Consider the following 16,814-nt stretch of genomic DNA (forward strand, 5'->3'; position numbering starts at 1 on the left):
AGAAAAGGGTCTCTTTTTTTTTTCCTAAATAGGAGAACCTGTGGCATGAGTGTTTGCTGATGGGAGTGACTGAATAGAAGGAAATTTGATGATATTGAGGACACTTTATTCTTCACATAGCTTTTCAAACACCTTCCCATGTGTTATCATGTTTGCTCCTTTTAACCACCTTACAAGACATAAAAGGAAGTTATAGTTGTTACACTATACAAACGAGGAAGCTGAGGAATAGAAAACCTAAGGGATTTGGTCTGAGGAGGGTCCCAGGAGCGGTCATGAGTGGTCTCCAACCACTTCCTGGGACTTCTGATTGGGGACAAGTGCTCTTTTCCAAAACCCGTGACATAGTCAAGTGTCTTACTAGTTGTACGGGCATCAAAGGACATATGCAGAGAGAGTTACAGGTTGAGTTTATACTTTGGAATCAGCAAAATATATCAATAAGATGATAGGATCCAAACTCTTGGGATTTTGCTAGGAAAAAAAAAAAAGCGCATGCTCCTTTGGTACAGAAGAGCTCTGTTCAAAATATAACCCATCTTCCAGCAACTAGAACACAGAAAAGGTCTCCAGGAACATCTGCCTGGCAGTGTTTTTCAAGTGAATGACACTTTAATAATAATCATGAAATGATACCCATCGATCCCATTCTACCAACCCTTTTCGGGGATTCCACACACTGAGGAAACGAGTTGCTCTGGATAAAGTATTTGTCACGTGAGTCCTCCCTTTGCACATGAGGACTTTCAGGAACTTCAGCCCCCACACAAAGTTCACTAGCTCACTGCACAGGTGGGGCTCTGAGTGCATGTCCACCTAGGTCAGCTATCACGGCCTCACCGGAGCTCTGAGCCACCAGCAGCTAAGAGTCAACAACACCTAAAAAGAAATGAGATAAAATGGAATCATGTCAGGTTATATATTTGGGTGCATATGTACAGCAAAAGCCCAGCTCCAGAGGTGTTTTTTTTCCACCAAGTGTTTTTGTTCCTCTCTTTCAGTGAAATTACAGACAACCCTTACATGACTTCAATCCCTGCGAATGCTTTTCAGGGCCTGTGCAACGAAACCTTGACACTGTGAGTATGGCCAGTTCCACTCCTGCCAACTCTGGAATTTTTATCTGGGTCACTGTCATATTCCCACAGGCCATCCAAGAACCACACTGCCGCACAGTATGTTGCTCTTTGGTCTGCCAAGGGTTACATACAGTTAAATAAGAGTGGCACCTTATGGTGCGGAGCTCTGCAGCTGACACAGTGGTTTAGGCAGCAAGACAAAGGGTAGTCTCTTACAGAAATGGTCCGCACACTCTATCTGTGAATGGCCATTCAGGTTTTCCAGACCACATGGCCTTGGTGGCAGCTGTTCAACTCTGCCATTGTAAGGCAAAAGCAGCCATCCACAATACACAGATTAATGAGCACAGCAGCTATGTTCCAACGACATTTTATTGACAAAAGCAGGCAGTGGGCCACATTTGGCCTGCAGACCTTATAAAACAATATCCTGTATCCATTATCTCAATTGAACAGAGGAAGAATTGGATTAAAGCAAATTTAAGTGACTGTCCCAAGGTCCCTGAAGTAGAAAACAGTGCTCCTAATAAGGGCTTTTAATGCTTTGCATTCATACTTTAGCTGTGTCATCACTATTACTAAGCTCCTACTATGGGATATTGGATAGAAAACATAGTCCTTCTCTATATCATCATTTTTTCCAGAGTTTGAATGGGTTTTGCTCTTGAGTTGCTCAAAAGGAAATGCTTTACTGGGGAAATTTGCAAAATGTTCTCAGGAAGGAGATCTCATAGGGGTATAAAAGATAAGTTAATTTCCCAAGCCATAAAGAATTCCCTTCTTTGGTCAAATTAACCACAAAGTAAAGTTGGGGCCTCATCAAATGATCCCCACCTGACTGGTCTCAGTACCACTGTTCACGTTCAGGCTCGGTGGGTGTTTGGTGTGGATTGTTATCCAGCTTCCTTTCTTGGGTCACATTGCATCTTCTTCACCAATGTATCCAAACCTGATCAAATTATCCTCCAGCAAAATTGATCCAAGACTCCACACAACTCTTTGAAGGACTGTTTCGAAGTAGTCTTGGGCCAGCAGTCTTGACCCTGTGAGGCAATCTCAACCTCTGGAACTCTACTCAGAGTGGAGCATTTCAGTTCGTCCTTCTCCAAACAGGAGGAGAGCTTTCTTAAAGAAACAAGAGGCTCCTTAGCCATTTCATTTGACCACACAGCAGAGACTGGGGTGTAGTCGGCTCGGTCCCAAACCTCAGGGCCATTTGCATCTCCTGTAAAAGCTTCCCCTGTGCCATTGGCCACACATCATACATAAACACCAGTCTCAGTTTCTTTACAGAACGTTACCTCCACCTTTTGGCGTTTTTCTCTAAGGACTCATACCACAAGCAGCCCTCTCCATTGGAGCCTGGTCTTTCTCTCGCATCCAGTGTGGGGCCTGATAGGCATTTGATAAACCTCTGAATGAGGGAACCTCAACTTTCCTGAAATCTAGAAGTGGGGATGCCACGGCTGGCCCACTACCTTTTCAGATGACTATTTCTATGTTCCTGCAAAAGTCCTTGCTTCTTTGAAGCTGATGCTCAAAAAACTGTAAACACAAAAGGGTATGTGTCCAACAGCAAAATCCGTACCCATCTTCCTGGTAGGATAGAGTTTCAGTGAAAATTTGCACCTTTGGTTCTTTCTTTACTATGTTTTTCTTCCTTCACTGTTTCCCTTTCTGAGACCTACGTGTCCTCACGTAGGTCTCAAACAAATAAAGATTGTTATTTAATCTTCTGAAATGTAACTCCAACAAAGAACATTTTTATTGCCTAGGTCTCTCAACCAATTCTGGATAAACAGAAATGCCAAAATTAGGAGTTCTCACATCTTCATTCAAGAACTCTAGTTCAGGAAAAATTAACTTACCTATAAAAATTACTTACCTTTCCCAGCTCGGTGCTGAGCATCCCTGTGCATTGCAGTCCTTACCCAGGACATCTTCGAGCTGGAATTAAATTCACTGTGTAACTGTTTCAAACAAAACAGACCAACAAACAGGATAAGTTCTCCACAACTACCTAAGGTAAATCCAAGTTCTCAGGTCTCGGAAGACCTTTTAACACGGTCTTGTAAGCGTCCACACCTCACTGTGTTAAATGTCTGGCTACCCTGTGCTCCCAGCAACCTCTTGATGAGGTATCAATTGATCATACTTTGACAGACAAGGAAAACTGAGGATAATTGAGGTTGAGAATTTCTCAGGATCACCTACTGTGAAGTGACAGACCCAGGTCTCATTCTAAATTTGCAGTCTCCTGCGCGCTTCTTGCTGTGTTTCCAGAGTTCACAGGAGGCAGGCTACAGTCGTTTCCAGACTTCCCCTAAATCGCCACTAGCTGTGCCTGACTGGTCCTGACAGCCTTCTCTCATCTCCAGCGGATAGCTCCCAGGAAGCCCTGCCGCAGCCCTGTGTGGATCAGACCTCCCATGGCTTTGTGCCCTTTTTGTGGGTGGGAAGAACTGCTTTTGAATTCAGAAATCCTGATTCTGGACAGCTGTGTATCAGTGCGGCTTTGTTAGACCACCTCCACCTCACAACCTGACTAGGAAATGCAGGCGACGATGCTTTGGACCAGCCCTCAGAATTCCTGTATAAATTAACTAATTGCAGCAACATAACAGCAAGTTAAAAACATTAAAATTTCCCCAAAGCCCAAGGTCTATCTACTTTCTTAGATTTGTTTTTAAAGGTCAGTTTAATTCAGTTCTCAACCATTTAATTAAGCATTTAATCTGTGGTAAGCCCTGAGGATTAAAAACATGAATATAAATGTGAAATAACATTTTAAAATATGAAACCTATGCATTCAGATGAATGATGTCTTTTAAAGTGCTCTTCTTAAAAAACAGCACGTATTTCTCCATCTTCAACATTGGGTTAACTCCTAAAACTCTATTTTTTGAGTATATGTAGAATGTTTATTAAGAAATCTTTAATGATTGCAAATCTTTGTTCATCAAAGTGAGTCTACTTCTGAGAAACAGGAGCCAAGTCTGGAGGATGAGGACTCAAACTAGAAAATATTATTCCATGTCCCAAAAAAGACATATGGTAAAGTTTTCTCGTAGGGCTCGTAGATGGGATCTGAGAAACTTCATGCACATTTCTGGCACTGAAAAAATGAAGCCCGACCCAGGGGCCAGTACTACCTCTCGTAAGTCACTGATTTCTTCTCTCTCTGTTGATTATAGGAAGCTATACAACAATGGCTTTACTTCAATCCAAGGACATGCTTTCAACGGGACAAAGCTGGATGCTGTGTAAGTCAAGGGTTGCCATGAAAACCGCTATCTTTCCCCTACACCTCCAGCAGCCCCAGGAAGGACCATTCAGTGGGTCATAATTCTGCTGGAGATGGGTCCCCCCAGAGCATTCCTCAACCCCAGGGTTAGTTAGAGCAAGACTTGGGGATGATGTTAAGAAACTCTGCAAGAGCCAGCTTTTAGTGGACACTTACATTGACTCCAATTCTAAATCTCAAAGCTTTTATCTTTAAATGGAGAACCATAGAGTCACCTTCAATTACCTAGTAGGAGTGTGTGTGTGTTTGTGTGTAAATATTCATCTACTAGGTTTCGAGGCAGTCCTAGCACAGGTTGGAGAAGAATTTTCAGACAGCATTTCAGAAGGGAGTGAGTTTATTAAGAAGAGCAAAGATAAAGTGGGCACTGCGAGCACAGTGAGCCGACCTCTGACAGACCAGGGAAAGCTGACAGTTTTCGTGGGTTAGTAGCCAGTTTTTATAGCCTCAAGACAGAAAATTCCTGCTGGAAGGTTGGCGTGAGGTGATTGGTTGGGGAGCTATAGGCTGCCTGCTGGAGTGGGCATCTTTGCCTAACTGGGAGTCAGGGAGCTTGTTCGTGATGATCAGGGGGCTTTGGGCAAGGTTACAAAGGGGCTTGTCAGCTTCAGAGGTGTCCTTGGTTCTGGGCTCTGCTTCGTGCAAAGCTTGGCACCTGCGGCCTTGAGGGCAGGACTCCAGACTAGGTCCATGAAGTAAACGAGGGTCTTAATTAAATCCAAAGCTATTCACACCATGAGGGTTTTCACTTAGTTTTTTTCTGACATGTTTTCAGGAAAGGTGTCAGTTTATATTTGATTGATTCAGAAAGAGCTGAAAAGCCATATCCCGATTTTGCCTTCACTGCAAATGAATGATGCCTAGAATAGGATGTAAGCAAAAAAGATAGTCACTGACACGGGTTTCCATCTTTGTTGTACTTTTCTATCAGGTCTCTGTGGTCCCTGGCATCTGTGCCAGGGCATGCTTTGTGTCTAAGAGCTGGTAGACTGCTTCAGCCGTACTGGTGTGTGATTTAACCCCATAGCTAGTAAATGACAATTAGCTTTTGTAGAGTCTGCTTTCTACAGTAAGGTGGGCTAAGTAATCTGTAGGGCCCTGCTACTCTGAAACAACTAGATCACACATTTAAAAGTTTTATATTTTATGCCATAGCTCCAAAGAGAGGGAGATGAAACAAAGTAATGCACCAGTAGCTAAAACCAAAGTGGTGGGTAGAGAAGGTGCAGTTCCCTTGGACAGCTGCCAGCATCCACGGTGCCAGTAGATGAGACTTCAGTCAGTGAGAAGGTGGCGAAGTGAGGCAAACCTGAGACCCCTGGGTTAATTCAGGGAACCTGGATGACAGCTGGAGTGGGACCACGCTAGGAGAACCTCTGGGCTCCTGGCAGAAACAAATGCAAACCTCTGCAGAGGACAGAACCCCAAGGCAGGCTCCCAGGTGTTTAATTTGTTTTATAACAGTTTATTGAGTATTTTTAAACAATTGTATTTTTTTTCAACTTCATATGTTCTGTTTGCTGTTTAAAAAAATTTGCCGGATCATTTCTGTAATTTCATCCCCCCGCCCTTAAACATTTCATGCATAGTTGTTTTATTCTGGAAAATGATCGCTGCAAAATCTGAAGACCTCTGTTTCTAGATCTCTTGTGCTGTATGATGCTTCTCAAACTTTACTGAGCATATAGAGCACTGGGGTGGGAGGGTCTTATTAAAATGCAGAATCTGATTTACGTAGATCTGCGGTGAGCTCCAGGATTCTGCATTTCTAACAAGCCTCCAGGTGATATGATACTGCTGGTCCATTGGCCACACTTGAACAGGTGGTAGAAATAACCTATACAATATATACTAATAAGTTCAAAGTCTTTACACCTTGGTGTTACTCCCTGAGTTCTATTTATAGTGGGGTCTCACTCTTTACCACGTTTTTGGATTTGTGAAGTGAATCCAAGTACTTCATTTGTGAAGTGAAGATCCTAGTACCTTTCTCTAGACTGTCTAGTTGTGGGCTCATTCAGGTTGATGTTAGTCATTTGTTTGAATATATAATTACAGGGACTTCCCTGGTAGTCCAGTGGTTAAGATTCCGCCCTTCCACTGCAGGCAGAGTGGGTTCAATCCCTGGTTGGGGAACTAAGATCCCACATGCTCTGTGGTGTGGCCAAAAAAAACCCCCAAAAAACCCAAAACATAATTACAGGGTAAGTCTGAAAAGACTCAAAGGAGTAATGTGAATACTTATACATCAAATTTATTTATATATTGGAGAGACCCTACTTCTATCTTAACTTTATGTACACATCTCACACAATCCTTCATTTGTTTTACAACACGTTTACTGAACACCTTTTCCAGCCCTGTGTGCGTGTTAAGTTGCTTCAGTCATGTCTGACTCTTTGCGACTCTATGGAGTGTAGCCCGCCAGGCTCCTCTGCCCTCGGGATTCTCCTGGCAAGAATACTGGGGTGGGTTGCTATGCCCTCCTCCAAGGCATCTTCCCAACCTAGGGATCAAACCCACATATCCTGTGGCTCCTACATTGCAGGCAGATTCTTTACCGCTGAGTCACCGGGGAAAGCCCTCAACGATCCTGGAACTGTGCGATATCAAGATGAACAAGACCAATGTACTTCCTGCCCACACCAAACACACATCCCAGTGGCCTCAACTTGAGGGAAGCAATATCAAGGGTCAGAGTATCCTGGGGAGAAAGGTGCCCAATCCAAAATATGCGTTTCAGATTGAAAATAACCCCAACAACCCTTGCTTGGAGACCTGAGCATGATTTTCTGTAGCTATCACATTAAAAAATTATTAGCATTCAATTTTAATATTGCTTGAGTTTAACCAAATATTTTTCCTCTTTATACCCAGAAAGCCATGACCCTTAGGGCAATAATCTTCCCAATTCAAATTTTCTATGAATGAAGTGGGGAACTGGGACTTCTCAAAATAATTAAGTCAGTTTGTAGATACTTAAGGTATAGAGATTTCAGAAGACTGTCACACCGTTAGGGACATCAGGGTCATCACAATGTTAGCATTAAGGCAACAGAGAACCACATTAGCAAACGCTCGAAAGGAATGGTGAAGAGCCTTTCAGTCAGGGAGATGAGAGCTAGTCACATGGCTCTGAATTATCCACCATATCCAGCTGAACCCAAATTTGCCAGAATCCAAATTACTTTTCTGGAATTCTGGATAATAAGAACAAGAAGAAACCAACCTTGAATATATAGTGATTCATTTCTAAAACTTTTGCTTTTCCATACACGAATGATTGTAATGCCCAAAATGAGGATCCGTAGACTTCCCTGGTGGTTCAGATGGTTGAGAAACGTCTGTCTACAATTCAGGAGACCCGGGTTCAATCCCTGGGTTGGGAAGATCCCCTGGAGAAGGAAATAGCAACCCACTCCGGTATTATTGCCTGGAAAATCCCATGGATGGAGGAGCCTGGTGGGCTACGCTCCATGGGGTCACAGAGAGTGGGACACGACTGAGCGACTTCACTTCCTGTGAGGATCCCTGCTCTCAGTTATTCGCTTCCTTATCTTGCCATGTTTAGTCATTGGACGATATCACCCTCAGTCACTCTCAGGTATCTGACAAGAGATTTGGGTATAAAATTCAGACTTTTTAAGTTCTGCAGAGCAAGGTTCTCAGTACTGGCTACCAATTTGAATCACCTGAAGAGATTTGGAAGCACTGATACCTAGATTTTATCACCAGATATTCTGGTTTAGTTGGTCTGAGTGTAGCCAGAGCATGGGAATCTAGAAGTCCCCTCAGGTGAGTCCAACCTTTGCTCTATGCAAAGGTCAAGAACCATAGCTGGACTTCTCTGGTGGTTCAGTGGTTAAGAATCTGCCTGCCAGTACAGGGAACTCAGGCTCAATCCCAGGTCCAGGAAGATCCTAAATGCCTCTATGGAGCAACTAAGCCCTGTGCCATGACCACTGAGCCCCCAGCCCCCTAGAGCCCGTGCTCCACAACAAGAGGAGCCACACAGTGAGAAGCCCAAACAGCGCACCTAGAGAGCAGACCCCGCTCACCACAACCAGAGAAAGCCCACACACAGCAACGCAGACCCAGTGCAGCCCAAAATATAAATGACACATGGGTTTTTTTTTTTTTTTTTTTTTAATGTGGCTTTTTACATTTGATAGAGCTATCTAGTGGCCAGGCCAAAGCCAGGGCCTGGAACCCCTAGTTCAAGATTCCTTCCCCTTGTGCTCTGCTGGGATTCACTGCTGCTGACTTACCAGCCACCTCTAAGGCTTGGACACCCAAATCCTCTAGCTGCTGCTACTTGCTTCATAGCCCAGGATAATATGTATCCTTCTTAGTCTGTTAAAGACGTGAAACACAGAAACGAAAAGATCTTGCAGATCTGTAGATCTTGCAGAGAAGTGGATTCATGCTGGAGAAAGGAGGTCACTCAAGACTCAAGATACAACCAGTGGAAGTTTCACAGAACAGTTACACCAAGCACCAGTGGTATTTGTCAGTGAGAGTCTGGCTTTACCAGTGCAGCAAGGTCACCCACTCAACCTACTTCTAGATGAGGTTTGAGTGAGGGACACCTTGATGAAGAGGCGGGCATGATCAAAAGTTATTAATTTCAAAGAATCGGGACTAAAATCACTCCATGTATGTTCACTGTTTTGCTCCAAAACATCTCATGCCTGCTCATAACTGGCCATTTGGTCATATTTAGAGAACTCCACAGACACTTCAGGAGGTTTCCAGAGTGCATCTTCCTTAATCGGCAGACTACTGTGCTAAGAGGATCTGGGTGTAATCCAGTAGCCTGTTATTTTATAGTTTGGACATAAAGTCAGTTGCAGAATATCAAAAAAGTATAGATACATTTTGTATTGAATAAAAAAGGAAAAACTAACAATGGAACAATAATTTCTATCCCAATTTCTTCCCAGCCTTTGTGGTAAGAGAATAAATTTGGTTGGGGTAAAAGAGTGCATTTCCCAAACTATGTTCCTTGAAATCTCTTTCCATAATAAATTAATGAGGCTTACTTCTTAAAAGCTGTTTATGACCTTATAAAGTTAAACAAAATGTACAGCTGGGCTTCTTAGGTCTTTTGATAGAAGAATCTGAATTCCTAGTATCCAGTAGGAGGATCTGGAGTAGGAAGTGGCACCCAGCTCTAGTATTCTTGCCTGGAAAATTCCATGGATACAGGAGCCTGGTGGGCCCATGGGGGTCACAGAGTTGGACACAACTGAACGCACACACACATGCACAGTAGGAGGATACAGTATGCAGAGCTTCTTAAGGAGGTCTTGGTTCAGGAGCCTCTCTCTGGACTGGCATGCCACAGAATACTTGTTGGGGAAAGTTACTGAAGACAGAGAATGAGTCGGTTGGATGGCATCAATGAACGTGAGTTTGAGCAAACTCTGGGAGATAGTGAAGGACAGGGAAGCCTTGTGTGCTGCAATCGATGGGATTGCAAAGAGTTGGACATGACTGAGAGACTGAACAACAAAAACACTCAAGAGAAATCTTTGATAGACTGCCTTGTTGGGGGGAAGGTGAACTTAACAAGGTTTATTCAAGAGGCAGGCTATGGAGGATATAAGAGCCAGTAAAGTTTCAGATCATCCTGGGGTCTTCTGAAGTTAAATCTATGAAGAGGTTATGAAGGGAGACTGTTTCTACCTTCCTACCAGGTTTCTTCTCAGACCATATCGTGGGCTCTGTGAGAGCCTTGGCTGACGGGAGAGGGTTTTTCTGTTGAAGACAGTGGATTTTAATTCACTGATTCCCAGAATTACAGTCTGTTCTAGCCACTACTACCCCTTGAAACAAAGAAAAGAATCAATGCATCATTTTCACATACTTTCTTGACATTTTTATGTAAGATTTGGAAGGGTTTCACAAATGTGGGAAATATTTCTTAACTGAAAATCATTTTCTTGTTGATTTTTAGAAGTCTAGAGCTGAGATAAGCAAACTTTTTCTGGCAAGGGCCAGATAAAAAACAGGTTGGTCTTTGTGGGCCATGAGATCTCAGTCATAGTTATTCAACTCTGCCTCTGTAGCGTGAAAGCAGCCACAGGCAATTCATAAACAAATGAGTGTCACCATGTCTCAATAAAACTTTATTTATAAAAATTGGTGGCAAGTAGAATGTGACCACATAGTCATAGTTTGTGAAACTCTGATCTAGATGCAGCCATGAAATTAAAAGACACTTACTCCTTGCAAGGAAAGTTATGACCAACCTAGACAGCATATTAAAAAGCAGAGACGTTACTTTGCCAACAAAGGTCCGTCTAGTCAAGGCCATGGTTTTTCCAGTGGTCATGTATGGATGTGAGAGTTGGACTATAAAAAAAAGCTGAGCACCGAAGAATTGATGCTTTTGAACTGTGGTGCTGGAGAAGACTCTTGAGAGTCCCTCAGACTGCAAGGAGGTCCAATCAGTCCATCCTAAAGGAGAGGAGTCCTGAATATTCATTGGAAGGATTGATGTTGAAGCTGAAACTCCAATACTTTGGCCACCTGATGTGAAGAATTGACTCATTGGAAAAGACCCTGATTCTGGGAAAGATTGAGGGCAGGAGGAGAAGGGGATGACAGAGCATGAGATGGTTGGATGGCATCACTGACTCAATGGACATGAGTTTGAGTAAACTCTGGGAGTTGGTGATGGACAGACAGGGAGGCCTGGCGTGCTGCAGTCCATGGGGTCGCAGAGAACTGGACATGACTGAGTGACTAAACTGAACTGAACTGATCTAGATGTAGGTATTCAGTGAGGATGACTATTGTGTCACGAAATATGTAGTCTGTTTCTCCCAATTCTTTGTAAAGATTAAATGGCTAGCATGGGATAAAGATAAGAAGTATCTAGATAAAAATATTTAAGGGTTTGAAAGTTCATATTCAATCATAAAATAAAACAAAGATTTTTTTTTTCCAATCAGTATTTGAAATCTAAACTTAATCTCTGTTCCTGTTATAAAACTAAATGTTCCATCTATTCATTCTACCCTAAGTTCTTAATTCCTGCTTGATAGAAACTAAATTTTTCTTAGCTTTATTCTCTTCAGTAAAAGGTATCCTAATAATGCAAGGTAAAAACCAAAATAGTAATCATGATAAAGAGACCTGGAACTGGAGGAAGATAAATTAAGGGCTGAGCTGTAGATGGAGAAAACAGAGGTCAGGTTTCCATAGTAATAACAAAATAGTACTGATTTTGTGATTTTAACATGGAGCTGTTGCTGCTAGCCTCAATGCGAATTATGCTTTAAAACTAATGTAAACACATCAATATTCTATAATTACCCTACTAGTGTTCAAAGATTTTATTGATGTAAAATATTTTAACTTCTAATTTAAACAAGGGCTCATCCAAAACAGTGATTATTCCCCATTTTCTGCCTCATGTCAATGTGCTGAAATTAGCAGATTTGACCTCACCAAGACCTATTTTTTTAGTGTAACTGAAGAACATGATTGCAGCCAAATTGGACAAATTCCACATTGAGAATAAGCACTGATGCCTCAGCAGCAGTTGGGTAATTAGTTAAAAGTTCATGAAAGTGATGGCTGGTGTGCGAGAGTACACGGTCCTGTGATTTCACATGGAACCAAGCACACTGTCATCACTCAGATGTGAAATTAATAATAATACCATCATCCCTTGCTCAACAGAAGTTGAACTGCTCTCAGTCTCAAGTTAAGTCACACATCCAGTCCTTGCAACCTCTATTCCCCTCCTCCACACCATCAGGCATGAGGATATGTTGCTTATCTCAGAACTTTCCATTCTCTGTATAGTATTTTCTATCGTCAAATTCTAGCAACAAGCTACTAACTGACAGTAAACATTTGGGCAGGAAAAAAATACCATTTTGATGGGCTAAGGGTGTACTGAAACACCAATCGTTATGGACAGAGAAGTCAACACAATCCATGTACTAATTAGCATCACACATTGTTACAAGCAAAACCCCACAGCTTGGAGCATTGGGAAAAGATGATGAGAGCAAAGATTATAGGATTAGGCAGGCTATTATTTCTTATGGAGTAAGTATTTGAACAGCTTGCAGGATATGCTCCAAGGCTGGCTCTTACCTCTGCCTATTGAAACCTTGAGCATTTTCTCACCTGTTACTGTTTACAGACAGGTATTAGATAGCATCACTGACTCAATGGACATGAATTTGAGTCCATTCCAGGAGATAGTGGAGGACAGAGGAGCCTGGCATGCTGTAGCCCATGTGGTCTCCAAGAGTCAGACCCAGCTTAGTGACTGAAGAACAACAGTCCTGATTTCTGCCACCAAAAGGACTTTTACGGAGCACTGAGGGCTGGACAGGGGTAATCTTCAATTTTCCAAATAACTGATGCTGTGAGAGGGAAACACGGTTCCCCACAGAAGTATTCCCATGAGAGTCTCACAACATAAACAGGTACCCTACAGGGATTATGGAAATGCAGGCTGAAATTCTACCTTGGAGCCGCGACATATCCTAAAACACCCCAGAGAACCAAGCTTAGTGGCACCCACAACTTGCCTTGCTGCAACGTCATGCTTCTCCCTCTGACATGTCCTCATCTAAACATAATGTAGAGGGTGCCTCAAACTAGGAGGTACCCAGCGCCTGGACCTTCATATATTTTATTCAGCTTGTTTTTCCTGAATGGCTGCTATGTGCCCAGTGTGAGTCCAATGGGGATTAATGTGAGCCGTGTCTGTAGTGCTGAGTTCATCAGTTGGATAGTCTTCTGCAACTCACTCCTGACCATCTTCATTTCCCTGACCATACTGTTCTTCCATAACTGTGAGATACACAGCACTTAAATCAGCACAGGGCTTCTTAACTCCCCTCCCCTTCCCCACACCGTCCCCGACTCCCATATGAAAAAATCTGATGTATCTTTTCTAGGAGGAACTTAATCTCTTCCAAGAAGTTCTCCAAGAGGCCTACATACTCCAAAGAGTAAAAAGGCATGGTATGCACACGTGGTGCAGTGTCTAGCTTATTTTTAAAGAAGATACCAGTCCTTTTCAAGTAAGCCCCTCCCAGTATTTAGAAATCCTTTCAAAAGTCTTTATTTTCACCTCAGACTCCAAGACTTTCTACTCTTTTTCGTCTTTTACATTCATCCTTCTGTGGAAGAGAGAGTTTAGCTGATCACACTGATATACCCTCCATATGAAATAATCGTCTGCAGTAGGTTACCCATGTAGCCCTGCCAAGATCTGTGATTGACTTACCCAAGCTGGCTTACAGATTGTGGATTCTAGAGGAATCAGGATAAGTCAGGGTCAAAGACTCAATTTAAACTGATGTTCCCCATGAACATTATATGATACATGGGGCTGACGGAAGTCCACACTTCTTGAATATTAAGGCTTCTGCAAACGTATTTCCCCACCCCATCCACTTTGCTTCAGAAGGAAGGTAGAATCCGCAATCTGAACCCAAGGTTAACACTTCGTGGCATTATCATCATCTGTGATAAGAAGACAGCCTCCAAACTGCCAATGGCAGAGTGGGGGTTTCATTTTTAAGCCCCTCGTTATTTCTAAGGGATGAAGTCTACAAACAATCCTTGGTTTTAGAGAAGGCAGCCTCCCCCCAAGACTCAGTTCATCTCCGTTCAAGTTGGCTGCACCCTCTCTTCATCCGGCTGCTCCCCTCCTGGACTCTGGCTGGCTTTCCCAGTTTAAAATCCCCTGCAGCATTTCTGGTAAACTGTAGCACTTATCAACCAGCCTCCTGATCCTTGGGGGCGTATTGAATATCCGATGAAAACACTGCAGAATTGGACAAGCAATTATTTAGTTTTACAATAATTTCTACTGATTAGAGCAAGCCGATTTTCACTTGCGGCAGTCAGAGATGAGGAGGAAAAACTGAGATGAACGCACCAATCCTTACTTGATTTCCAGCAGTCTGGGAACAGAATGTGATCTGCAAATTGCGTGGTCCAAAGAACACAAAAGGGGGTGCGAGTCAGTGTGGCACTTGTGCTGAGTTAGTTGTCTTCTTACAAGATCATGCTGCTCAAGATCTTCTCTGCAGTTCTTGTTTCTCCAAGGCGGCTTTTGTCTGCTCTAGCTATCACTGACCATGAACTCTGTAGACACGTTGAGTTGAAGGAGAGTCAAACGGTGTTCAAATGAAGTCTTTGAGAGAGACATGACAGCCATTCATTCAGAAGGCACAGACTGGCTGCTGTAACCTCTTATTTGGGTCTTTGTACATATATGAGGTTAACTGACCCCCTCCCTCCATTTTTAGACTTAACAGTATCCTGGAAGCTTGATATCCAGCCATTCCTGAAGAGGCCACATCTGGACCATACCCTGTGGCATTTGTAAACAAGGCTGCTTATCACTGCCATCTGAGGAGTCAACTGGCCAACACATCATATGATGATTGATTCTCTATTACTTTTTCCTTACAGTGAAAGTTTAGCATGGCCCACCTCATTATTTTGAAGGAAAAGTGCATTGCTTTTTTGATTCAATCCTTTATACCTTCATTCAGGAGATAGTTACAGAGGCACTGAACCTGGCATTGGTGATATAGCAATGAGTAAGACAGAGAGCTTACATTCTGATTGGGGAGATAAAGAAAAAGTAAACAAAGAAGCAAGATAATCACAGACTGTGGTAATGCCGTGAAGGAAATAAAGAGTACAATGAGGAAAACAGGTGGTGGCTACTTTAGGTCAACTTCGTTCTGAACCTTGATTTGAGAAAAGATGTATAAAATCACACAACGTATTAAAAAGCAGAGACATCACTTGGCCGACAAAGGTCCGTCTAGTCAAAACTGTGGTTTTTCCAGTTGTCGTGTGTGGATATGAGAGTTGGACCATAAAGAAGGCTGAGCACTGAAGAATTGATGCTTTTGACCTGTGGTGTTGGAGAAGACTGTTGAGAGTCCTTTGGACAGCAAGGAGATCCAACCAGTCCATTCTAAAGGAGATCAGTCCTGAATGTTCATTGGAAGGACTGATGCTGAAGCTGAAGCTCCAATACTTTGGCCAGCTGATGTGAAGAACTGACTCATTGGAAAAGACCCTGATGCTGGGAAAGATTGAAGGCAGGAGGAGAAGGGGACAACAGAGGATGAGATGGCTGGATGGCATCAGCGACTCAGTGGACACGAGTTTGAGGAACTCTGGGAGACAGTGAAGGACAGGGAAGTGTGGTGTTGCAGTCCACGAGGTTGCAAAGAGTCAGACACGACTGAGTGATTGAACAACGACAATACTGTTTGGAGCCGCAGTGTTTGTCATTCGGTTGAGTCCTCATCCCCCATCCAGGAGAGGGAGACTTGGTGGTGGTTGGTAAAACTCTTCGTCCAGCTGCCCCAGTGGAGACCCTTCTGTGGCTCTGAGGCTGCCCCCTCTTCTTCCAGGTTCCATCCTGGACAAAGGGCTGGAGGGGAGCCGACGGTGGGTCAGGAGGGGCCGGGGGCTCACAGAAGCGCTGCTCCTGTTCTGCCTTCTGGCCTGCGACAGACGCTGCCTCCCCAGCTCAGCCACAGACACAGCCACCCTCCCTGTCCTCAGTCTCCCTCCGAGATTCAGAGAAAAGGAGGGACAGCCAGTTCACTGAGGGCAAGTTCCTCTGCACGGGCTCTGGAGAAAGCATCCTTCTGACTCAAAGTGTTCATGGCATACTGTTCGTTTTTTTAAAAATTGAAGTATAGTTGATTTGTAATGTTGGGTAGGTTTCAGGTATACAGCACTGTGATTCAGTCAGAGATATATATAGATATAGTTTCTCGGATTCTTTTCCATTATAGGTTATCCCAAGATAATTGTACCAAGTATAGTTCCCTGTATCACACCGTAGGTCCCTGTAGTTTATCTAGCATCACACTATTCTTTTTTTTAACGGTTTATGTTGGTGTATAGTCAATTAACAATGTTGTGATAGGTTCAGGTGGACAGCAAAGGGACTCCGCCATACATATACATGTATCCGTTCTCCCCCAAATTCCTTCTCATCCAGGCTTCCAAGTAACATTGAGCAGAGTTCCCTGTGCTATACAGAAGGTCCTTGTTGGATATCCATTTTATATATACCAGTGTCATATTATTCTTATTAACCATCATCCTCAAGAATTTTGCATCATGAAGAGCAAGCACCATAAGCAGAAAAATGGAAGCATTGTCTATATCTAAACAAAGAGTCTCCAAGAGTATCCGCTGTATTCGTGTTGCACCAACAGGTGACTACTCACTGACTCTAAACCGACTTGTCTATATGGTGAATTATTCTAAACACGTGTAAATTGAGATCATTTATAATAAGGAGATTATATACATACATATATGTAATCTAAAAGGAAATAAAGATATATATAGAAAGAAGGTACATATATCTATAAAGATACATTGATCTAAAAAGAAATAAAAATATA

General features: G+C 42.9%; 1 protein-coding gene across 2 annotated transcripts in view; it reads left to right on the plus strand.

Moving 5' to 3' along the window:
* Positions 1–16,814, plus strand: part of TSHR (thyroid stimulating hormone receptor) — a 148,429-nt gene that overhangs the window by 99,900 nt on the left and 31,715 nt on the right. For both annotated transcript variants that reach the window (XM_005212136.5, NM_174206.3), the window contains 2 exon segments: positions 1,002–1,079; positions 4,274–4,342. In XM_005212136.5, the coding sequence (XP_005212193.1) occupies positions 1,002–1,079; positions 4,274–4,342 (147 nt within the window).

Source organism: Bos taurus, chromosome 10, assembly GCF_002263795.3.
Source record: "Bos taurus isolate L1 Dominette 01449 registration number 42190680 breed Hereford chromosome 10, ARS-UCD2.0, whole genome shotgun sequence".
In the NCBI taxonomy this organism is placed as follows: domain Eukaryota; kingdom Metazoa; phylum Chordata; class Mammalia; order Artiodactyla; family Bovidae; genus Bos; species Bos taurus.